Below are 25,021 nucleotides of genomic sequence, written 5' to 3' on the forward strand. Positions count from 1 at the left end.
GCAAGCGCACGGGCCCCAAGCGCTCTAGCTAGAGTTCCGGTGGGAACGCTGCGCTGTTGAGTTTCTGGTTCCAGCCCTGAAGTTGTACAGTGTCGGTTATTAGTCGACCTCCGCTCCCCACTGGGATTGAGGATCGCGGCCGGGTCTCCAGGATCTAGTACCCCACCCCGACGCTGGGCCATGGACCGGGAGACGCGTGCCTTCGCCGAGCGGCACTTCCGGAGCCTCCCGGGCAGAGTCCTTGGCGGCGGCGGCGGCGGCGAGCCGGCGCGGAGCCGCGTGGCCTTCATCCAGGCGCCTGCCTCCTTCTCCTACGCCGATTTCGTGAAGGGCTTCCTGCTGCCCAACCTGCCCTGCGTTTTCTCCAGTGCCTTCACCGAAGGCTGGGGCAGCCGGCGGCGATGGGTGACGCCCGAGGGAAAGCCAGACTTCGAATACCTGCTAGATAAGTACGGTGAGGAGGGGTGCCGACGCCCTGCGTGCGTGGGGATCCGGGACGTCTGGAGGGACAGAGGGGGCCAGAACTACGGGACAGGAAACGATGATTTAGACCTCTGGGGTAGCTGTGAGCACCGATCTCCAAGCACAGGCTGTATCCAGTTCCTTCAGAACTGGATGAGAGAAGGGAGGTAAGATGAAAACAAGAACCCTCAACCCCGGTTCTAGAGGGTGAAGGGATTGCTCAATCCCCTGGACAGGCAGAAGAGGCCAGGATGGATTCTCAGTACAAGGAGACAGGATGGACTTCAGAACTCCAATGACAGCCAGGACAGGAGTAGTAGTACATGGAAAGTGCCCTGGAGGGTAGAAAGATCAGGCTAGCCTAAGAGAATTTGCCAGTCGCTGGCTTGGAGGGTAATAGAGCTCAGGGAGGTGAAGTACACGGTGAGCTTCGCCCAAATATGTGCTGACTTTCTTGCTTCAGGAGATGTGATTGTACCTGTTGCCAACTGTGGGGTCCAGGAATACAACTCAAATCCCAAGGAGTGCATGTCTTTCCGTGAATACATCAGCTACTGGAAGGAGTACATCCAGCAGGGCTACAGTTCCCCTCGGGGCTGCCTCTACCTCAAGGACTGGCACCTATGCAGGTAAGGGGCAGCACTGTCTACAGGCCCTGATGTGCTTGGTGGAATTCCTGACCTCACAGCCTCTTTGTTTTCAGCACATTACCATGGCAGCCCAGTGTTGGCCACAATGAGTAATTTGGACTGTGCTCTCCCTTTTCTAAATCATGTTTTCTCAGGTCCCTTTCAGGTAGTCTGAGACCAGCCTCTTCCCCATCTCACTGAGAGGCCAGGCATGTTCCTTCCTGCTTTGACACTGCTAGGCCCTTCTGCTGTCTTTCTGTCCTCTTACTGTCTTCTCCAAAGGGGCGGGCAGGTGGCCTTTCTAGCATGGCTGAGTCCTGCCCCACTGTGATAATCCACTCTTTGGTTTTTTTTTTTTTTTTTTTTTTTTGTTTTTTTTTTTTTTTTGGCCAGTCCTGGGCCTTGGACTCAGGGCCTGAGCACTGTCCCTGGCTTCTTTTTGCTCAAGGCTAGCACTCTGCCACTTGAGCCACAGCGCCGCTTCTGGCCGTTTTCTGTATATGTGGTGGTGGGGAATCGAACCTAGGGCCTCGTGTATCCAAGGCAGGCACTCTTGCCACTAGGCTATATCCCCAGCCCCGGTAATCCACTCTTAAGGAGGCAGTTAGTATCTCTGCCCTGGTAGGTCCCCTCTTGCCACATACAATCTCTAATTTATGATGGTTTTACTGTGATAGTGCAAAATGTGCTATGCATGTAGTCAAAACTGCACCTCACATTTCAAGATTTCCCTTTTCCTGGGCTAGCCATGTAGTCTGTGCTTCCTCTGACAGGCCTAAAAAAATAAAGGCAGAGGAAGGCATGGAGTGTCACAGGGAAAGCAATACCTGAATCAGGTTTTTTATGATGAATAAGGGTTTGCTGAGTGCACCAAGACATACATTTCTGTTAGAGAAACCCATATGGTGTTTTGGTATCTACAAGTGGTTTGTTGCTACTAGGTGTCAGCCCTCTCATATCTGACTGTGACTCATGTAGTATGCATGAATCTAGAAGGCTTGTCCAGTGCAGTATTGTTTGAGCTATGTCTTCCCCGGGACTGGTGTGAAATGGGGAGCCCATTGCTGAAATTGAGAGGGTACAACCTTCATGCCTGACCTTCAGCCTGGATTCTGATAGCAAACGTTGAGTAGTTCATTGGTGTTAATGAAGAAATGAAGGAGGAACACCAGGTGCTCAGAGTTCCCAATGTAGCCAGAAACCAGACTCCTGGGATTGTGGGAGAATGGCCACTATGCATGGACAGGGCACAGGCCACTCCAAAGCCACTTGCCATGCTTACCATTCTGGGCTGAGCATTTGTAAGTGTTCACTTCAAGTCCCTTCAAGGGCTGTAGCTACCAAGCAGCTCTACCTGGCTGGTTGGTCTTAACCCCATGTAGTGTGAGTGGGGTATATAAAGTTTATTAAAGTAGGTAGCCAATAAAGGAGAACGCCATATGGTATTCATGCAGGAGAAAAATGTATATTCCTGAACTGCTGGCCTATGGCAAAGATGATGCATGGCCAGAGAGAAGGGGTGACCCCTGCCCACCCCTGCCTTTTCTAGGGCAGGGGCAGGAAGGTGGCTGCCTCTAGGTATGCCAGTTACCTAAGTAACATAGGTACTGGATGGAGACTTTAGACAGGTGGGGGCATCTGCATGGAGTCCTCCCAGGGTGGACCTTACAGGGTGCGGTGTAGGCTCCTTATGTAGCCTCCATTGCTCTTCACAGGGAGTCTACAGTGGAGGATTTGGAGGATGTGTTCACCCTGCCAGTGTACTTCTCATCTGACTGGCTGAATGAGTTCTGGGACGCTCTGGATGTAGATGACTACCGATTCGTCTATGCAGGGCCCAAGGGCAGCTGGTAATGCCAAGCAGGGTCCACAGGTACCTGGTGAGGGGTGGGGTGAGAGCTGTGACTGCCCTTCGTGCATGGAGGCCTCTAGGGAACCTTCTTGAAGGCCCATCAGAAGAACCAGGGCCCACCCTGAACCTTACAAGGCACAAACCAGGAGTCCTTGCTACAGGTCGCCCTTCCATGCGGACATTTTCCGCTCCTACAGCTGGTCAGTCAACATCTGTGGGAGGAAGAAGTGGTTGTTATTCCCACCTGGGCAGGAGGAGCCCCTGCGTGACCTCCATGGCAGTCTGCCCTACGATGTGACCGCCCCCTCACTCCTGGATGCCCACCTGTACCCCAGGCTTCAGCACAGCAGCCCACCCCTGGAGGTCATGCAGGAGGCTGGAGAGATGGTCTTTGTACCCAGTGGGTGGCATCACCAAGTGTACAACCTGGTAAGGTGGGCACACATGGTCCTGCCCTTAGTAGACTCTTCCCTCCATCCAACCCCATCACCTAATTCCTGTCTATTTCTTCTAAGAAAGGGGGCAATTCCTGACCCTCCTGATCTTCCTCCTGAAAGTCAGGGTTGGATAAGCAGTCCAGATGAAGCTGTGGAGGTCCCAGCCCCTCACTCTACTCCCTACCTTACTCTTCCCCTGTGCCTATTCAATCTGAACCCTACTCCCACCCCCCAGCCTTTGTCCCTATTGGGTTGGCACTGCTAGGACCAGCCTCAGTGGGTTAAGCATCTGGTATGTTCCAGTGTAACTTACCTAGAAACTAGGCCTGACATTAGAGGCAGAGGGCTTGGGAGATGGGTTTGCTCACCCTTGGTGCCTGCTGTGGGCTTGAGAGCTAGCCTGTGCCCTACCCTCCAGGACGACACTATCTCCATCAACCACAACTGGGTCAATGGATGCAACCTGTTCAACATGTGGCACTTCCTGCAGCAGGAGCTCCAGGCTGTGCAAAGGGAGATAAGCGAGTGGAAGGACTCCATGCCCAACTGGCACCACCACTGCCAGGTAAGTGGGTGGTCAAAAAGGGCAGGGCAGGGCAGAGCAGAGGGCACCAATTACATATGCTGTCTGAGCCTAGGTGCCAGAGCAGACATCCAGGCCCCAATGCATGACTCAGACTGAACTGATCCTTGGTTGTCATGTTGGCCTCAGTATCTCTGTCTCATGGTTCCTGCCTTTGTCTTTTTAAAATTTTTTTTTGCTAGTCCTGGGCTTGGACTCAGGGCCTGAGCACTGTCCCTGGCTTCTTTTTGCTCAAGGCTAGCACTCTACCACTTGAGCTGTAGTGCCACTTCGGGCCTTTTCTGTTTATGTGGTGCTAAGGAATCGAACCCAGGGCTTCATGCATGCTAGGCAAGAACTCTGCCATGTAGCCACATCCCAGCCCCCTCCCCCCCACCTTAGTCTGTAAGGACAGCTTGTGTTGGGATCCTTTGTGAACTAGGGCTAAGTCCATGGCTCTAAACCACAAGGCTCACTGGCCTCTCCTCTCTGTCCAGGTCATTATGAAATCCTGCTCTGGGATCAATTTCGAAGAATTTTACCACTTTCTGAAGATCATTGCTGAGAAGAGGCTCCTTGCCCTAGGGCAGGGGCCAGAGGAGGTTTTCAGGACCTGCACAGGCCTAGGGCTGGGCTACCAGCAGGCTGCATTTGATGTTAGCCGCCTTGTGGAGGTACTGACATCTGTGATCACACACCCAGACTTCCAGAGAGTAGACACCAGCACATTCTCACCACAGCCAGAGGAGCTGCTTGGGCAACTGAAAGATGCTATGGCTGCTGCTGAGGCCCTTTAGGGCCTATGGGAGGTTACAGCACTGGGAGGCACCAATGAAAAGCAGTCTTCTGCCTCTTGAGTCCTTCAAGAAGTACAGGCTTTCCCCCCTGCTCTCTTTTGTGGCTTAGGATATGCCTCTGGTAAGCAATCATCACCACTCCTCCTGGGTGATCTGACAGTCCTGGCCCTAGATCTCAGAGGAGGTTTAGGTAGCATGGGATCTGAACCCATTGAGATTTTTGGAGATGTAGGGAAGTGTCTGTTTATCTGGCCTGCTACAAGCCTGACAAAGACTTTATGTGGTGTTTGCCTCAGGGCCTCCAGGCTCTGCTTGGGTCAGGAGGAATTGAGCAGTGTATGACAGATAGAAGCTGGCTTTATAAGATGGATCTTGTTTACCTGCATGTGGAGGCACTAGGAGGGCTAGATGGCTGATCAGGGCCCCAGGATGAAGCAGAGGGTACAGAAGAAAACCTTCCCCTGAGCAACCTGGGCTCCTATCCCCTGCCCAGCTACCTTGGTAGGAGCAGAGACAAACACAACAAAGGCTGGGGGAACACCCCATTGTTGACCACCTCTCCCCATCCAGAAGGTTGTCCAGCCCTGGAAAGGGAAAGCCTGCTCTACTGGCTATATCTGTGTTTGGCAGGTACTCGGAATCTGTGGTGACAAGTAAGCCATTCCGTAAGCAGACTACAAGCTCCTATCGCACCTTACATCTTGTACCCATGTGAGAACTAGCTCACAATCCTGATTTGGGCCACTGGGTTGGGGTATAGGTGGGCACATAGGGTGAGTGGTATGGATTCTTATAGGGCTGCTCTGATTCCCAGCCCTCTCTCTAGGCACCTTTGACCTCATCCACAATCCTGCCAGGCCCATTGAGTTTTAGATGGGACTGGAGTCTGTCCAACCTCTCCCTTATGCCCCAAAGTTCCCTCAGCTTTTCAGATGGTCTCATCAGAATAGGGAAAGGTAATGTCTGCTTGCCAGGAGGCATATCTCACATCCTGGATGCAACCTACTATGATGTCCAGTGGAACTGGCTGACCCCCAGCTAGAATGGAAGCCCAAGAATGCAGGGACTTGATGTGTCTGATAAATTATGCTAAGTGTTTATAAAGGGGGATATATATAAGTGCCTCAGATGTGTCAAATGAACTCCAACAATACCTTCCAGGCTACCTGAGAGCTTGAGCCCCCTGCCAGCGAGACTCCAAGAACAGGTCTTGAGGCTGGAATTGTAGACCTTTTAGCAATTAGAAAAGCCCTGCCCTAACCTACAGCCCTATTGGGCCAGAGCTTCTTGGGGAAAGGGAACTGGAAATGGTCACAGCCCCTCCAGAGGCACTACTACAAGGCCTGGTATTGAGAAAGCATCTTTTCATCCCTATGGTAATCTCCTGGGTGTGGGCTTCCTGCGGAGACACACTGCTGTTTCCAAGATATAGCCAGTTGTTTCCTGTAAGATGGTGCTCACTCTGAGCTGCAGGTACCACACAGATCAGGAGTGGCCAGGCTCTGCAGGTACACAAGAAAGTGGGCATCGGGATCTATCTTCCTGTATTAGAAATAAAATTGAGGGTGAGAAAAAATTAAAATGGCAATGCCTACATATTATTTGCTTGGGCCTGTTCCAAGACATTGTCTCAGTGAGCCCTCAGAAATAAAGGCTACTCGGGTCAGAATGCAAAATTGTCCCATATAGGCCTGCCTTTGAGAACCTGACTTGAGGAGGGATGTCCAGGATCCTGGTTCCCTCCACATTTGGAGACAGTTCACATACATGGTCCAGATACTTAGTGGGGAGGACAACACCACTTACCTGACCCAAATGGTTAAAAATTTAAAAGATTAATACATATGTGACAGAGCATGCAGCCACTAGTGAAACACCTTGTTACATCTGTTACCAGTGAAAAGGTGTGTAAATGGAGAGTGAATGAAGATGAATGAAGGAGGCTAAGGAAAAGGATAGAGGGGACAAGTTTGGTTGAGAGACATTGTATGCATACATGGAAATGTCACAATGAAACTCAGAACTAATGTAAGATAATAAGAAATAGGATAAAATAGAAATAAGTCCAACTATATCAGTAATAGCATTAAGTGCAAGGAAAAAACATTAATTCTGCAATCCCCACAGAAGTCACTTGTTTCATTCAAGATACTCAAGGGTAAAGATACACCTAGTATGCACAATGCTCTGGGTTTGCTCTCTATAGCATCACAAAAATTCAAAAGGAACAAATTGGAAGAGGATAGGAATAAGTAAAGAGTTGGTTTTCTGTCAGTGGTTTACACGTGTGGCCTTAACCATGCATGCACCACAAATTGGGGTGGGCAGGGGAGATCCTAGGGCTTGAACTCTAGACCTGGATGCTGTCTCTGAGCTCTTTTGCTCAAAGCTAGTGCTCTACCTATTTGAGCCATATCTCCACTTGTAATTAATTGGAGATAAATGTCTCATGGACTTTCTTGCTCAGGCTGGCCTTGAACCGTAATTCTCATATCTCAGTTTTAAACTAATTCTAAAAAGTTTAACAAAGCACAATTGGAATTTGCCATGTTCAGAGTATTATGATGAATCCACACATAAATTTGGTGCATTGTATTGAATTACACATGATCTAGACATGATGTAGTATATGGGAAGATGTGCACAGGTTATATGCAAATATGCCATTTTTTATAAGGGCCTTGAGAATTGACTGTAATCCATGTTGGGTCTTGGGGAAAATCTTGAAGTATTTTAGGATGAAAATGTATCATTTGAAAAAAGTAGAAACCACAGTCAATATTAAATGACACTATCAAACAAAAATATTTTTTGTTGTTATTGGTGGTGGTGGTGTTTGGTTTTGCTTTTTTGTTGTTGGGGCGGGGGGGGGGGGGGGGACAGTCAGGCCCTGAGTTCAAGCCCCAGGACTGGCAAAAAAAAGAAATGTTCTCATTACCTAACTTAAGAAATTATAACCCCTCTGTAAAACACCATAGTAATAACAATAAGATTATATTTCAAGAGGTAGTAATAAGAAAAAATTGTTAGTCAGGGCCGGAAATACGGCCTAGTGATAGAGTGCTCACCTCATATACATGAAGCCCTGCGTTTGATTCCTCAGTACCACATATATAGAAAAAGCCAGAAGTGGCACTGTGGCTCAAGTGGTAGAGTGCTAGCCTTGAGCAAAAAGAAGTCAGGGACAGTGCTCAGGCCCTGAGTTCAAGCCCCAGGACTGGCAAAAAAAATAATTGTTAGAGATTATGATATTTTAAAACAAATGTCAATATATAAGTAAGCATGAACCAGTACAAATTACACACACACACACACACAAATTGCCAACCTTTATGAAGACAACAGTGGTAGAAATTAAGGTAGAAAGACAATTTACCAAAGGTGTTTTGAGATTTCAGTATCCTATATTCTGTTTTTGAGATGATGGTTTTGCTGTGTTGCCTAGGCTGGTCCTGAACTTACCGGAGCTCCTACCTCAACATCCCAAGTAGCCAGGACTTATATATATTGCCAATGTATGTTGCTAATCTCCTGGGACTCAGTAACAAAGTGGAAATCCAAACATAGATTTCCAAACATGACTTATTATTAAAGGGTAGAATTCCAAATGAATATAAGAAAATACACCTGGGGGCTGGAGATGTGGCTTAGTGGTAGAGTGCTTGCCTAGAATGCATGAAGCCCTGAGTTTAACTCCTCAGTACCACATAAACAGAAAAAGTGCCAGAAGTAGCACTATGACTCAAGTGGTAGAGTGCTAGCTTTGAGCCAAAGAATCTCAGATACAGTGCCCAGGCCCTGAGTACAAACCTCAGGACTGGCAAAACAAGCAAACAACCCTTGAGAGCAGGTGCTGGTGGCTCATGCCTGTAATCCTAGCTACTCAGAAGACTGAGATCTGAGGATTGAAAGGATATGTCCCAGCCATCCCAGGGGACCATGCAGAGATAATCACAGACAGGAGAAGGAGGTTTATTAGTGGGGCCATAGCGCCCATGGGAGAGGGAGCTACATGGCGTCTGCATCGTATCCAGGTGGCAGCTTCTCTCTCAGGGTGGAGGGGGAGCAAAGGGGAAGTAGGTAGGTCTTAATAGTGAGTAGGGGTGGCTCATTAGGTATGGGTGGATCTGGGGGCTAATGGGAGGAGCTGAGGACCCGAGGCTGGGGAAATGCTAACATTCCCCCATTTGTTGTTTATTAATCACTGGGGACGAGGGAGAGTACTAGGTTGGAGTATGGGTGGAGGTTGTTTCTTCTGGAGCTACTTCTTGTTGTAAAGGGGCAGGGGTCCCTGGTTCGTTGTTTGACCTGGTACCATCCAAGAAGTATTTGTTTGACAGTTTGGTTGGTAAAAGTCTTCATCATTTCCACGAGAATGGTTATCAGGGCCAATGGGTGTCATGATCTCTTCTGGTTACCTCCTGCAGCTTGGGCATATCAAGGAGTCAATGGGGCTGGAGTCTTCAGGATCCAGATCTGCGCTGGGCAGAGCAATGTAAGTGAAACCTCCAGTTGCCTGTAGTAACAGGATGGCCTTGAACTGCAAGTACCCAGGTGGTCTCCTAGGTAAGGGATGTTATCCTGTTAAAAGAGACTTTTGAAATGGTCAGGCAAAAGGCTGACAAGTTCACAGGTCCAGTTAACATGAGTGACATGGGAGAACACACCCTGGTCACAAGCCAGGAAAGTTCCATTTGGAGCATAAACCCAATTGTGGCTCATTACAAGGAAGTGGAATAACTGGATTGGGGGCAGGAAGGGAGTGTTTAGGGATAGTGGACTGGTTGGGAGTAACCATTCAGAGGCTGAGATATATATACACACACACACACACACACACACACACACACACACATATATATATATATATACACAAATAGCAAGTAACAAAGGCAAGAATGCAAGTTTCTGTCCAGGTATGGACATTAGGTGGTTAAACAACTATTCCTCTTGATCTCCCAGCTCTAATTAATTTTGAAAGGGCAAGTTTAAGTTGACTCCATTTAAGATGAGACTTCATCTCCTCTTAGTCCTCTCCATGGTTCCTCGTTGTCAGGATTGACCTCATCCTGAAGGTCTAGGTGCTCATTGCTTGGATAGCTTGTCCCAGTTGGCATTCATGGAGTTTGAACTCAAGGCCTGGGCACTGTCCCTGAGTACTTCTGCTAGAGGCTAGCACTCTACCACTCGAGCCACAGTGCTGCTTCCAGAATTTGGCTGGTTACTATGATATGAGTCTCTTGAGCCAAGCTTCCAGTCTAGCTCTTTGCTGGTTAGTTGGTAGATGGGAGTAGAGCTTACCTATAACTTGTTGAGAATTGACCGACAAATACTTGCCAAAGTTCTGCATTGACAAAACTCAGTAGATGTGTTAGGAGTCTTCAAACAACAACTGATTAATTAGTACTTTAGAGTTCATTGGGCTATTTAACCACTAGCATTGTGCCAAGAATCCAAACTTGACACCTTTTTGCTATTTACCAAAATGCATCTAGCTACAAAATATCATTAAAAAAAAACATGTAAAAGCCACCAGGTAGGTGCTCACAAAAGTCATCACACTATAGAGAACAGCAGACTGAATGAGATCCATGTGCCATCAAATCATATCATTTAACCTTACCAGCAGGTGGAAAAAAACACAAATGAATAATGATCAAGAGGGCAAAGGGTCAGGACAATGTAAAAGTCTCAGCTTCAGTGGATCTGAAGTGGTTGTGTCTTCCATCCCGAATCAGCAGGCTTCATTAGTCATGTGTGATGGAGGCAGGCAGGCGAGATGGGTTGGATCTGGGCGAGGCTGTAGTGGCATCTCTCAGAGTCCCCTGGATAGATTGTCACACCTCCTGCTGGGTTGCATGCAAATTTCTACACAGACTGGTTAAAGACATTTGAAATCTCCCAGTATTCCCTGGTTACTTTCTCTGAGTACTCTGGCTTTTGTAGGCTGGTGCCCTACTGGTTTAAGCAGGGTGACAACTTTAAAAAGACCGTAGAAGGCTTGGGCCTTTAACCATTTTCCTAGTCACAAAATCCACACAGACCAAAGGCCAACCAAGTCTTTTCTCTGCAGCAGTCACAACAGTTTCTGAGACATGGAGGGGGGAAGACACCAATGCTACCCCTGTGCAAATCTGTGACCACCAAACAAAAATCTGATGCTTTTAACCTTGGAGTAAGAGTTACAGACATGTGTACTGCACAGTTGAAGTCTCAGTTGCAACTCTGTCATGATAGGCCTATTATAAACCTACTCTAATCTTGGGGCAGGCAGAGCCAGGGCAGGAGCACTCTGGGCCTGTCAGAATCTTCACAGGAACACCACCCACCAGTGATCCCTAGATTCCTTGAGCAGTTTCCCATGCAAGAGAGAGAGAATAAGGAATCACTAGTAGTGAAACCAGGCAGTTTGAGAGCAGACTGTGGGGGCAGCTTCCTATAGCCATGGGCCGCCACAGTCCACGCAGCTAGCACACATGTCTACCTGCATCGTTTAAAGCAAAATATCAATCCTGGGTCAGGAAAGTCGAGGTCAGCAGCCACATTTGCACACTCGTTCCAAAATGACTCTGGTCCCTTGATCTTAAAGACGTTATGAGGGCACAGGAGAGAAAAATGGAGAAGCAAAATCTTAGTCTATACCAAAGAATTGTGAGGATCAGATGTACACTTGACTTTTAGCATAGATAGACATAAAGAATAGCACACTGGTTTTACATCAATGTACTTATACCATGTGATGCATTATTTGATTCTTTTGGAGTTTTTCTTAGACACATTTGCTTGCACCCACGTGATCAGTTTGGGTTTAAAACCTGTGGTTTGTTTTTTTTTCTTTTGCCTTGGAGGCTGGTGATTGTAGTCAGGATTGCCTCCTGGCTGTTCATTATGACTCCACCCACAGACTGCAAAGATCAGTCTAACACAAGACTTAAGTTAAAATAGTAGTCAAAAGCAAGTAATTTTGAAACCATGATGCCAGTTTCTTTTTACATATTTTACCAATAGACAGACAGACAGTTGTGCACAAGCTTTGGGGTGCACTTGGAATTTTTTTTTAATTGGCCATGTACGCTTTCTGGAATTCCAGTGGCAAAATGGCATTATTTTGCCCATATTTTAGAGCCTCGTGGTCAGTTAGAAAACAAAAACTTTTCCAGCAAACAAAAATTTTCACAGGTTATACTGTGAGTGTTGTGCACAAATCCAGATACCCCAAAGACCACCGAGACTGAGATCAATGCAAAAGGAAAGGTGCTGTTTACAAATGTGCATTGAGGGCAACATGCTCACCAAACACAGCTGAGAGATGAGGGCCTTGAGAAAGGGGATTGCACACTTTTTATACAGGTGAAAAAAACTTTAGGGGCTTCCCATGTTGGAAGCTAGCTCCCCTATTGGTCGACCTTCAGCAATGCCTGATATGTTCAAACTTGATTGATTAGGGGCCATCTGCACATTTCAAAACTGCAACGGTTTATTCTTGGCTAGGTCAGCTTGCCCCCTATCTGTTGTTTAGTCAGTTACTAGGTGGGCCCATAGTTGTGGTTTTCCCAGTAACTGCACTCTCATCTTCTCAGTCAGTTCTAACTCTAACATGGCTGCCTCTTTTTCAAAATGGAATCACTTTGGTCTTTCATGAGGAAACGGAGAAGCCACATTTTGAGAAACCAGTTCAGCTCCAATGGGGAGCTGAAGTGGGATGCTATGACCAGAGAAAGTTCGAGAGATGGGAGATAGGACACGAACAGAACACAGACATTTGGCATGGCGTAATGGTGGAAGAGCTGGTCAGAGCCTTATAAGAGTCAGAGCAAGATACCTTCACCTTCGAGTATTTGAATAGCAAGGCGGCAGTTACAGAGTTCAGGTTGGGGGGCAGGGTTACAGGGAGCTTGAGTCTCCACAACCCTGCCCTGCCTCTAGCAATTTGGCACACCTATTACCTGGGGGTGGGGGGGGGTGGAGGGGGGGAAGAAGGGGAGTGTGGGACTCCACCTCCAAGAGTTTTTGGTTTATTTTTTTAACCTTGATGGAACCAAGATGGCGCTTGTTAAAGCCAATTGTATTGTCCACCACGTGGTCAATGCTAGAAAAAATTTAGGATTTAGCCAACAACAAGCAGAATTTAACCGAATCTCCAAGCTTAACAAATATCAATAACAAGAACAGAAAACCTTCCTTTGTGTCTTTCAAAGCAGATGTTAAACAAACATTGGGGGCTGGGAATATGGCCTAGTGGCAAGAGTGCTCGCCTTGTATACATGAAGCCCTGGGTTCGATTCCTCAGCACCACATATATAGAAAAAAGCCAGAAGTGGCGCTGTGGCTCAAGTGGTAGAGTGCTAGCCTTGAGCAAAAAGAAGCCAGGGACAGTGCTCAGGCCCTGAGTCCACTCCCCAGGACTGGCAACAAAAACAAAACAAACAAACATTGGTACCTTTGGAAGCTAGTACCAGCCCATCCTATATCACAGGCAGGAAGGTGGGCAGGCAGTTGAGAGAGAGAGAGAGAGAATTCCATGTGCCCGGGTGCTCATAGAAGTTCTGTAAGTCCTGTAAAATATCAGAAGTCACATGTCCCATGAAGGGGCCACATGGAGTTCCAAATCTAGGGTTGTAATAGGGAGGTCAGATCTGGCCAGTGCCATCATTGACTGTGGAGGCGCGTCAGATTGACTCCACCTCAGATTAGAGCAGAAGCCAACGCCATCTTCACTAAGCTCTCCCCCACCCTATCCAGGGAAGTTCTCCTTTATTATGATAAGTTATATAAATTGACCAACTGAGGCCTGAGAGGTTCAAGAGAACCTGTACACTCCCATGAGTAGGTGTATCCACCTGATATCAAATCCATGCGCCAATTCTAACTAGAATGATAGGTTGGTCAGAACAGATACTATGAGACAGACTGTAACTCTATTGGCCACATGCGTGCGGCCAAGCATGCTCTGTAAGTGCTGTATCCTCATTGGCCACCTGCATGTGGCAAATTTGACTGTGATGTTTGCCTTATAACCAGGCTGGAAGACCACACGTGTGTGAAGTTCTGGCTCCCAAGTCTGGGCCGCAACCCTGCACACATGGTCGACAGTGACCAAGGCCGGTCAGTTCACTTTTCGTTCACTTTTTACTTCCCCAATAAATCCATATTTTTACTTGAGACTGTCTCTGAGTGGTGGACTCTTGGAGGGATGGGGGATAACCCTACCCTCGGACCCCATTACATTGTGGTTCCCTCTCTTGGGGGGACCCCATTTCAAGGTCAAATTTGATTGTATGAGGCTTAAGATTGGGCTCAAACTTGAGCAGCTTTCCTGAAGCATTTTAGACTGTCCCCCACTTGATGAGTGACAAGTGGAGCTGAACTAGAGATACCCACCAGGGTCCCAGTGGGGCTCTGTTCAGTTGACTCCAACGGTGAGGGAATAAACAGCTAACTGGAGCCGTCACCCACAATTGCTAATTCCTTTGACCTAGCCCTGTGACTTATGGTCCCTGGTAGTGGGGTTGGAACTTGGCACCAAGATTTCGGTCAGTACGGCGGCCTGGAGGCCTACGGAATATCGGGTCAGTACAGCGCCCGGAAGCCCTACAGAAAATCAGATCTGAGCCCCTGGTTAATGGTCACTCACCCTGGTTGGAGGTTCAAATCGGTCATTGTTGTAGTGGATGGAAGTAGAGCACTCGTTCAGGAGAAGTTACCTCGGTGGTCCTCTGTGTGGGCTTAGGACAGCAGAATAGGTCCTGGGGACAGCTTGGATCCCCCAGAAATGGGGGAGCAAATCCACCAGGGAACCTATCCCGGGTTTGGCACCAATGAAAGTGTTAGGTTTTTAAAGTAGGTAGCCGGTAAAGAAGAACGCCACACGGTATTCAGGCAGGAGAGAAAGTTTATTACTGAACTGCTGACCTGTGGCAAAGATGATCCATGGCCCGAGAGAAAGGAGAGAGAGAAAGCGACCCCCACCCAGTCCTGCCTTATATCTAGGGCAGGGGCAAGGGGTGTGGCCAGGTGGATTAGGATGTGACCTCAGGGAAAGGGGAGGTAACTGCCTCCAGGTCTGCAGGTTACCCAGGTAACTGGGTGGAGACTTAATGAGGTGGGGGCATCTACATGGAGCCCTCAGGGAGAGGACCTAACAGAAAGGATATGTCCCAGCCATCCCAGGGAACCATGCAGAGATAATCACAGACAGGAGAAGGTTTATAAGGAAATTTATTAGTGGGGCCATAGCTCCCATGGGAGAGGGAGCTACATGGCATCTGCACCTTATCCAGGTGGCAGCTTTTCTCTCTGGGGGTAAAAGGGAAAGTAGGTAGGTCTTAATAGTGAGTAGGGGTGGCTCATTAGGTATGGGTGGATCTGAGGGCTAATGGGAGGAGCTGAGGATCTGAGGCTGGGGAAATGCTAACAAGGATCATGGTTCAAAGCCATCCTGGGCAGGAAAGTCCGTGAGACTCTTATCTCCAATTAACCACCAGAAGACCACAAGTAGAGCTGTGGCTCAAAATGGTAGAGTGTTAGCCTTGAGCAGAAAAGCTCAGGGGCAGCATCCAGGCCCTGTATTTAAGCTCCAAGACCAACAAAATAGAAGAAAACACACCTAGCCACTTAGGAATTGGACTTTGGGAAGATCATAGTTTAAGGCAGCAAAAAATGTACAGTGTTATTGAATAAGAAGAAAATGGACTCCCTTGTCTCTTACCCAATTGTAGAAGAATTATTTTCATTTTTCCTATTTAGTATGATGTTGGGAATTTAGTATGTTTGTCATATATTGCCTCTATTGTATTGAAGTATGTTCCTTTTTTTCTTAGTTTCTTCAGAAATTTTATCACAAAGGGGTGTTGAATTTTGTTAAATATATTTTTCTAGATTCTGAAATGGTCATGTTATTTCCTTTATTTGATTTTTAAATTTTGTATATGTTGAAACACCCTTATGTCATTGTAATGAAACCAACTTGCTTATGACAGATGATCATTGTTATGTGTTGTTGAATTCAGTTTGGACACATTTTTATTGAAAAATGTTATATATATATATATATACATATATATATATATGCTTCTAAAAACCTTTCTTTTTTTTTTTTTTTTTTTTGCTAGTCCTGGGGCTTGAGCTTCTTTTTGCTCAAGGTTAGAGCTCTACCACTTGAGTCACAATGCCTCTTTCTGCCTTTTCTGCTTATGTGGTAGTGAGGAATCGAACCCAGGGCATCATACATGTTAGGCAAGCACTCTACACTAAGCCACATTCCCAGCCCTCAAAGCTTTTGTTTTCTGTTATGCCGTATCTGTTTTGGGTATTGTGCTAATACTGGCTTCATACAATGCAGCATTCCTTCCCTTTCTATTTTATGGAATAGTTTGAGGAGCACTGGTGTTAGTTCTTACTTAAGGTCTGGAAGAATTTACCAGCAAATCTGTCCAATCCTAGGTTTTTTTTGGGGGGGGGGATTATTACTCCTTTATTTCACTACTTGTTATAGATCTGCTCAAGTGGTTTATATTTTTAGTTTAATTTTGGCGAGTTACCTGCTTCCAGAAAATTATCCAGTTCTTCTAAATTTCTAGCTTTATTAGAATGTTGTGTGGTTGTTTTCTGTTATTGGTGGTGTTCTTTTGTTTTTTGTTTGTTTGTTTGTTTTTTGCCAGTCATAGGACTTGACCTCAGGGCCTGAGCACTGTCCTTGGCTTCTTTTCGCTCAAGATTAGCACACTGCCTTTTGAGCCACAGTGCCACTTCTGTTTTTTTCTGTTTATATGATGCTGAGGAATTGAGCCCAGGGCTTCTTTAATGGTAGGCAGGCACTCTACTGACAAGCCACATTCGCAGCCCTGCTGTTACTGGTGTTGAATTTAGGGCCCCAAACTTGCTCAGCTTTCTTGCTTGTGTGGCTGGAACTGGTATACAACAGGGACACATCCAGACTGGCTTTTTACTGGTTATTTAGGTGATGGAGTCTCATGAACTTTTCTGCTGTTCAGGCTGACTTTGGACTAAACACAGTTCTCCAGGTTAATTAGCCCCCTGAGTAGCTAGTATAATTTGGAAGTCAGATCTGGCCAGCGCCATCATTGGCTGTTGAGGGGTGTCAGAATGACTCCATCTCAGATTAGTTAGAGAGCAGAAGCTGACTCTGTCTTCACTAAGATCTCCCCGGCCCCTGAGCCTCAGGGTTGGGAGCGTGCCCAGTCTGCTCTGAATCCAGGGAAGTTACCCTTCACTGTGATAAGATTGTGTAAACTGCTTGACCACCAGAGTTGTGGAACATTCAAGGTTAAACCTGTGCCCTCCCATGAGTAGGCATATCTGCTTGCATCATGTGAGCCCCGCCAAATCCGTGCGCCAATACTAATGTAATAAGTAGGTTCAGATACTGTGTGACAGACTGTAACTCCATTGGCCACCTGCGTGTGACCTGGTGCATTCTGTAAGTGTTGTAACCTCATTGGCCACCTGCGTGTGGCAAGCTTGACCATGTGGTATTTGCCTTTATAACCTGACCTGGAGTGTTCCCCTTCGCTGTAATAAAATGGTGTAAACTGCTTGACCATCTGAGTAGTGGAACATTCAAGGTTAAACCTGTGCCCTCCCATGAGTAGGCATATCCCCTGCATCATGTGAGTACTGCCAAATCCGTGCCTCAATTCTAACTAAAATGATAGGTTACTTCAAACAGTTGCTATAAGGCAGACTGTAAATACAATGGCCACCTGCGAGTGACCTGGCATGCTCTGTAAGTGTTGTAAGCTCATTGGCCACCTACTTGTGGCAGGCTTGACCATGTGGTATTTGCCTTTATAACCTGACCCTGAGCATGGCCTGGGGCACACAGTCCCAGCTCCCGAGTCTGGGCCGTGACCCTGGCCAGTCACTTTTTGCTTCCCCAATAAATCCATCTTTTTACGTGAGACTGTCTCTGAGTTGTGGACTCTTAGAGGGATGGGGGATTCCACCCCTTTCAGACCTCACTTGGGGGGTGTAAGGTCCTCTCCCTGAGGGCTACATGCAGATGCCCCCACCCATTAAGTCTCCACCCAGTTACCTGGGTAACCAGCAGACCTGGAGGCAGTTACCTCCCCCTTCCCTGAGGTCACATCCTGGCTACACCTCCCCATCCCTGCCCTACATAAGGCATCCCCCCCCACCCCCCGCGGTGGCTCACTCTCTTGCCTACCTCGTGCACCTTGAACTTGGGAGCAGGTCAGTAGAATAAACTTTTCTCTCCTGCCTGAAGACCGCGTGGCATTCTCTTTTATCGGCTACCTACTTTAAAAACCTAACAGGGGGGACCCCATTACACCTGGTTTCTTTTTGCTCAAGGCTAGAGCTCTACCACTTGAGCCACAACACCACTTTTGGCCTTTTCTATTTATATGGTGCGGAGGAATTGAACCCAGGGCTTCATGCATGCAAGGCGCAAGCACTCTACCACTAAGACATATTCTCAGCACATCTTTTCCTTAATTTTTTTGCCAGTCCTGAGCCTTGAACTCAGAGCCCGAGCACTGTCCTTGGCTTTTTGTTGTTGTTGTTGTTGTTTTGCTCAAGGCTAGAACTCTACCACTTGAGCCACAGCTCCACTTCTGGCTTTTTCTATATATGTGGTGCTGAGGAATTGAACCCAGGGTTTCATGTATTAGAGGCGAGCATTTTACCACTCGGCCATAGTCCCAGCCCCTTTCCTTAAATTTTTATAATGAAATATTCTGGCTGGCTTTTTAGGTCTGGTGGACACTTTTCCAACTGTAACTTAGTTTATGGAATCATCCCAGGACTGATCCTTCCCTTCTAGCTAGCATTTGTGAGAACTTAAGAAATCTTTTTATTCTGCAGGGGCTGGTGGCTCAGGCCTGTTTTCCTAGCTACTCAGGAGGCTATGATAAGAGAAGATGATCCTAGTTCAAAGACTGCCCGAGGAAGAAAAGTCATACTTTTTTTTCTTTTTTGCTAGTCCTGGGGCTTGAACTCAGGGCCTAGGCACTGTCCCTGAGCTTTTTTTTTTTTTTTTTTTTTTGCTCAAGGATAGCACTCTACCACTTGAGCCACAGTGCCACTTCTACTTTATGTGGTTCTGAGGAATCAAACCCAGGGCTTCATGTATACTCTACACTCTACCACTAAGCCATCATCCCAGCCCCTAGTCTCTTACCTCCAATAAACTTCTCAGAAAAATCCAGAAGTGGCCCTGTGGTTCAAGTGGTAAAGTGCTACCCTTGAGCACTGAGCCTCAGAGATAGCACTTAGGCCTTGAGTTTAAGCTCTAGGACCGGGAGAAAAATAAAGAAAAAAAAGGAAGAAAGGAAAGAAGGAAGGAAGGGGGGCTGGGAATATGGCCTAGTGGCAAGAGTGCTTGCCTTGTATACATGAAGCCCTGGGTTTGATTCCCCACCACCACATATATAGAAAATGGCCAGAAGTGGGGCTGTGGCTCAAGTGGCAGAGTGCTAGCCTTGAGCAAAAAGAAGCCAGGGACAGTACTCAGGCCCTAAGTCCAAGGCCCAGGCCAAAAAAAAAGAAGGAAGGAAGGAAGGAATCCTTTTATCCTGATATAACTTGGGCTATAAAGTTTTCATTTAACATTTTTTGGTAGTAGAATCAGGAGCTGGCCTTCAAAATGGACAGAAGGGGACACTTGCTCTTAATATCAAGTACAAGTCCACAACAATAAACTCTATGAGACTAGGATGAATGTCTCCCTTTTGGGTTCCTGTAATCAAGTACCCAAATCTTGTGGCTGTCACTTTGAAGAATTACTGGGTAGCTGGTTCTGGCTTCTGATTACACATCCATAAGTTCCTGCCTAGGAATTCTGGGGCGAAATTTCCACTGGGAAATTTTGGACCCAATGGGTTAATTGAGGGGATATCTTTATGCTTGATGTTAAAAGTTGTTAGCTTTGGCCAATTTTGTTTTGGGGCTTGAACTCAGGGCCTGAGCACTGTCCCTGGCTTCTTTTTGCTCAAGACTAGCACTCTACCACTTGAGCCACAGCTCCACTTCTGGCTTTTTCTGTATATGTGGTGCTGAGGAATTGAACCCAGGGCTTCATATATATGAGGCGAGCACTCTTGCCACTAGGCCATATTCCCAGCCCAAGCTTTGGACATTTTCTTCTTTCTTACTCTAGATACTTTGGGTTTGCCTAAAGTACTTTGAGCTCATGGTGACATCATTGATAAAATTACAGTAATCACACTTTGGATCTCAGGCATTCTCAGTTAAACCAGTGGTATTGCCTACACTATTATTTAAATAAGGTGGATAAAAAATTTACTTCATGACTTTTTCCTGCCAGTTTCGTTGCGGAAGTTTGAAGGTGACTAGCAACCTCATATTTCTACCAATTGAACCAATTGAACTTATACTTTTGGCCCGCAATTAAAGAACATCCCCCATTATCTGATAAACTATCTCTGAGCCTGTCTAGAAGGTGCACACAAGAAATTTGTTTGGTACTTAGGAGGGACACTCATAGAATCATGATTCAGATCCAATACACTCATTCCTGAACTTAAACATAGAGCAACTCTTCTAACATTACAAGAAGTCAAAATTCTACAACTTCCCTCAGTATCCCTTCATGACTAAGAAATATGAGGCCAAATCAACTTTGCCAAGAAATCAACGTCTTTCTGATTTACCATTGACCAGGAAAAATGGGGGTATCTTCAGACTAAATTCTAGCGCAAATATGACAAACCAATAGGATAGGAAATTTAGTTACAGGGTTTGAGGGAGGAGATTCCCCATCCCTCCAAGAGTCCACCGCTCAGAGACAGTCTCAAGCAAAAAGATGGGTTTATTGGGGAAGCAAAAAATGAACTGACTGGCCAGGGACACAGCACAGAGAGTTTCAGTTTGGGAGCTGAAACTGCAACCCTAAAGAAGCAGGCTGAACAACCAGGGACACAGTGGGGACACAGTGCAGACTCGGGAGCTGACACTGTGACCATGAAAAGCCGGCTGACTGACCAGGGACACAGTGCAGACTCTGACACTGGCACTGTGACCCCAACAGTTCTTTTTTTTTTTTGGCCAATCCTGGGGCTTGGACTCAGGGCCTGAGCACTGTCCCTGGCTTCTTCTTGCTCAAGGCTAGCACTCTGCCACTTGAGCCACAGCGCCACTTCTGGCCATTTTCTGTATATGTGGTGCTGGGGAATCGAACCCAGGGCCTCATGTATATGAGGCAAGCACTCTTGCCACTAGTAGGCCATATCCCCAGCCCCCACCCCGACAGTTCTTGAGCTGGGATTTATAAAGGTAAAAGCGTAGCGCAGATGTAGGGGGTTGACGCAGTGGGTAGAGCAAGCATGAAACAAGCAAGCCATTTACAGAAGCAGAAATTTGGGGTCACATTGACCTAATCTACTCCCCCTAACATTTCCTAACATGATTCCCTAGTTAAGAATAATTTAAACTGACACACAGCTGACAGTCTTCATGAACTAAATGTGTCTATCAACAATTCTAATATGATCAAAATTAGCAATAAGTTAAAAAAGGAAAAGAAACCTTTGGAAAACAAAGATTTACAGAATTTTTCGGTCATACCTTAAGCTCATTCATACAATTTTCCCTTTTGCTCCAGAATATTTTCATTTCTGATATGCTCCCTTGTTCTTAACAATCCTTTTCTTGAATCCTGGACAAGTATGTTCATTCTTTTTTTTTTTTTTTTGGTTGCTCCTGGGGCTTGAACTCCAGGCCTGGACATTTTCCCTGAATTTTTGAATTTTTGTGCTCAAGACTAGAGCTCTATCACTTTGAGCCACAGTGTCACTTCCAGTTTCCTGGTGATTAACTGGAGACATGAGTTTCACAAACTTTCTGACTGGGGCAGGATACTAATTGTGATCCTCAGATCTCAGCCTCCTGAGTAGCCAGAATTACAGGCATGAGCCACCAGTGCTCAGTGATTACTCTTTTTTTTTTTTTTTGGTCAGTCATGGGGCTTGAACTCTGGGCCTGGGCACTGTCCCTTGAACTCTTCAGCTCAAGGCTACCGCTCTTCGACTTGAGCCACAGTGCCACTTTCTGGTGGTTAATTGGAGGTAAAAGTTGTACAGACTTTCCTGCCTGGGCTGGCTTTGAACTGCGATCCTTAGATCTTAACCTCCTGAGTAGTTAAGATTACAGGCATGGGGCTGGGGATATGGCCTAGTGGCAAGAGTGCTCGCCTCGTATACATGAAGCTCTGGGTTCGATTCCCCAGCACCACATATACAGAAAATGACCAGAAGTGGCGCTGTGGCTCAGGTGGCAGAGTGCTAGCCTTGAGCAAAAGGAAGCCAGGGACAGTGCTCAGCCCCTGAGTCTAAGGCCCAGGACTGGCAAAAAAAAAAAAAAAAAAAAAATTACAGGCATGAGCCACTGGCATCCAGCTCAGTGATTACTCTTTTTAAAACTCTTTCAAAATACTATTTATAGGGTCCCTATGTCCATGCTCAGTGATGACATAGGCAGCTTTCTAGACATGGAGGCTTATAAATGACTGGAAACAGAATTGGTTATAAAATGCCCCAAGTGGAAAGTAGAGTAGTTACCACCCTGTCCAAAACAAAAAGTAGCCAAAAGCATACCCCGTAATATTAAGCAGAATTAAAGGTCTGTAGCAAAGAAAATATCTGATTCCCAGAAAATAACACAATTCCAATGAAAACTTGATGTTGTTACATACCTCTGTGGCCCAAGGCTACTTGATTTTAAGCAACTGGTTCATATTCTAGTAGAATCTGAGACCAGAGCCATGTTACAGACTTAGAAAAACCCTGAAGGTTCTCTAAGAACCCCACCTGTCATTACAGCCCTTGCATTGATGAAATGAAGTAAATTGTTGGCCAGATGTTATCCACTTTTTTTTTTTTTTTTTTTTTTTTTTGGTGCTGGTACCAGGGCTTGAACTTAGGCCTGGGTGCTGTCCCTGAGCTTTTCTGATTAAGACTAGCTAGTATGGGCTGGGAATGTGGCTTAGTGGTTAGAGGGCTTGCCTAGTGTGCAGGGAGCCCTGGGTTTGATTCCCTAGTACCACATAAACAGAAAAATCTGGAAGTAGCACTATGGTTCAAGTGGTAGTGAGGTGCCAGACTTTGAAGTCAGGCCCCACCACGTGAACCCCATTTTAGAATTAAACCCTGAGCCAATCAGATTTGTACCTGTGTCCTAATCTTGCTTGCACACCTGATTGTTGTAACCTTGTTCTTTGCCTTTATAAGCCCTGTGTAATCACAGCTCGGGGCTCCCTCCTAACCTCCGCTGTGTCGGTGGGTAGGACGAGGCCCGAGTTGGCAGCTCGTTAAATAAAGCCTTGCCTTGCTTTTGCATTTCGGAGTGTCTGAATCTCGGTGGTCTTCTTGGGGGTGGTCTTGCGACTTGGCACAACATTTGGGGGCTCGTCCGGGATAGCCCCAGAGACCCCGAGATCCCAGACTCCGAAGGTAAGAAAACAGCGCTGTTCATTTGACTTGTCCTGTAATTTGTCTGTTTGTCTGTTTTGCTTTTGCTTATACTTGTAGGGCGCGAGTCAGTTTGGTTTTTGGCTGGAACTGACCAGGAGGGCCTCCTAAACGAGACTCAACCCGCCCACCTTGTACTTGGGTCCACTCCTTCTTGCAGGAGGTTGTGGGCCAACTTGGGTCCATTCCTTCTGCACCCTTGTAGGAGGTTGTGGGCTAGCTTGGGAGATCTCCAACTCGTAGCTTTTCTTGTTCTCAGGCCTGTGTGTTTTCCTCCTTTTGTATTAATTGTTTTGTTTTTTGTAGCCTTTTGGACTGAACATCTGATCAGAGCTATGGGTAACGTTCTATCTTGAGGACCTCCATCTAGCCCCCTAGACTTGATCCTAGCTCACTGGAGGGAGGTTAAGGAGATAGCTCAGAACCAAGGTTGTGGCCCTTAAGAAGGAAAAGTGGATCACCCTGTGCAAGTCAGAATGACCCACCTTTGACATAGGTAAGATCAGGACTTTGCAACACATAATCTACACCCCTCGTTCGGGCCATCCAGACAAGAGAGAAACCAAGAAGGAAGAGAAGAAATTATACCCACCTGTCCTCCAGGGAGGAAGCACGGAGGAAATGTTTCCCGCTCCATACTCCCTACCCCAGTTAACTCTACAAGAGGAGGACTCTGAGGAAAATGTTTCAGCTGTGCCCTCCACTCCGGAGGGTCCTGCCCAGTCAACTCACTGGCGCCGACAGCCCAGGACACGGACGCATCAGCCCCAAGTCCCAAGTCCTGACCCGCAGCCGCCGACGGGGTGGATGTAGGGCCAGCCCAAGCCACCCACAGGTGGCAGGGAGTGACCTCACCATGCTGCACTGTCATTTCTGTGTTGTTTGTAAGTCTAACAGTCTCTTTTGTGTCAAACCTGCATAGCTCATTGGAAAGATGTAATTGCCATCCCAGCTTCTTTGTAGGTTTTTTGTAAGTTTCCAGCAGGCCCACAGAGAAACACAGGTGATTCCTACAAGTTTGTCAAGATCTAATACTGACCCTTAATAAGTTCCAGGTAAGAGAGCATGCTTAAAAACTACTTCTGTGTGGACCATCTTGTTGCTTATAATTGGAGTAAAGTGGCCCCTTATAAGACTCATTGATCTGAATCTGCGGTTCGAAGCCAGCCCGGGCAAAGAAAGGTCCCTGTGAGAGACTTGTCTCTAATCAGCCAGCAGAGTGCTGGGAACGGAGTGGTGTGGAGCTCAAAAGTGGTAGGGTGCTAGTCTTGAGCTGGAGAGCTGAGGGACAGCACTCAGGCCCTGAGTCCAAGTCGAAAGTCACTCCTCCTGGGACAAAAGTGATGGAGCATCCAGAGGCAGTAAGCCACTGCTTGGATGGCAGAGATGGTGTCAGATCCTAGAGTCACTACTGTTGGCCTTTCAAAAGTTAAAGCCGGGAAGTCCTAGAAGAATAGTTCATAAGCATGCCTTTCCAATGCCATGTCTGTCTACTGGGCAGGAATTTGCCAGTCATCTGTGATAATGGTTAGTAAGGGTAAGTTTGTCAAATGAGAGGATAGCACTGGGGACGGATTGGAAATTGCATTGTGCTTATAGACCCCAGAGTTCAGGACAGGTAAAGAGAATGAATCGGACTCTAAAAGAAACCTTAACTAAACTGGCCTTAGAGACTGGCGCAGACTGGGTGTCACTCCTTCCTTTTGCTCTGCTTAGAGTAAGAAATTCTCCCTATCAGCTTGGCTTTACTCCTTTTGAAATAATGTATGGGTACCCCCCACCCATTATCCCTAGCCTTCAGACTGAATTGCTTGC

The 25,021-nt window shown here is 46.8% G+C and overlaps 1 protein-coding gene across 4 annotated transcripts; it reads left to right on the top strand.

Annotated features, from left to right (window-relative positions):
• Nucleotides 1–61: 61 nt before the first annotated feature.
• Jmjd4 (jumonji domain containing 4) lies at nt 62–6,572 on the top strand. Of its 4 annotated transcripts, XR_007212475.1 has the most exons (7): nt 62–454; nt 926–1,091; nt 2,807–2,941; nt 3,105–3,372; nt 3,799–3,945; nt 4,440–6,212; nt 6,248–6,572. XR_007212475.1 is itself a non-coding variant. In XM_048356482.1 (6 exons), exons 1-6 carry the CDS (start codon nt 181–183, stop codon nt 4,737–4,739), a joined length of 1,290 nt encoding a protein of 429 aa, XP_048212439.1. In that variant the 5' UTR covers nt 62–180; the 3' UTR covers nt 4,740–6,572. The 4 variants fall into 4 exon arrangements, 3 of the variants coding, with proteins under 3 accessions (XP_048212439.1, XP_048212442.1, XP_048212443.1); XM_048356482.1 differs by having other exon boundaries at nt 4,440–6,572; XM_048356485.1 differs by having other exon boundaries at nt 3,141–3,372; nt 4,440–6,572.
• The last annotated feature ends 18,449 nt before the right edge of the window (nt 6,573–25,021 follow it).

The sequence above is a fragment of the Perognathus longimembris genome, chromosome 11, assembly GCF_023159225.1.
Source record: "Perognathus longimembris pacificus isolate PPM17 chromosome 11, ASM2315922v1, whole genome shotgun sequence".
In the NCBI taxonomy this organism is placed as follows: domain Eukaryota; kingdom Metazoa; phylum Chordata; class Mammalia; order Rodentia; family Heteromyidae; genus Perognathus; species Perognathus longimembris.

Excerpts from the sequence above, each read along its gene's own strand:
- Jmjd4 (XM_048356482.1), top strand. The coding sequence starts at position 181 with ATGGACCGGGAGACGCGTGCCTTCGCCGAGCGGCACTTCCGGAGCCTC. Across the intron at positions 1,092-2,806 it reads AAGGACTGGCACCTATGCAG|GGAGTCTACAGTGGAGGATT; the intron begins GTAAGGGGCAGC and ends TGCTCTTCACAG. Across the intron at positions 3,946-4,439 it reads ACTGGCACCACCACTGCCAG|GTCATTATGAAATCCTGCTC; the intron begins GTAAGTGGGTGG and ends CTCTCTGTCCAG.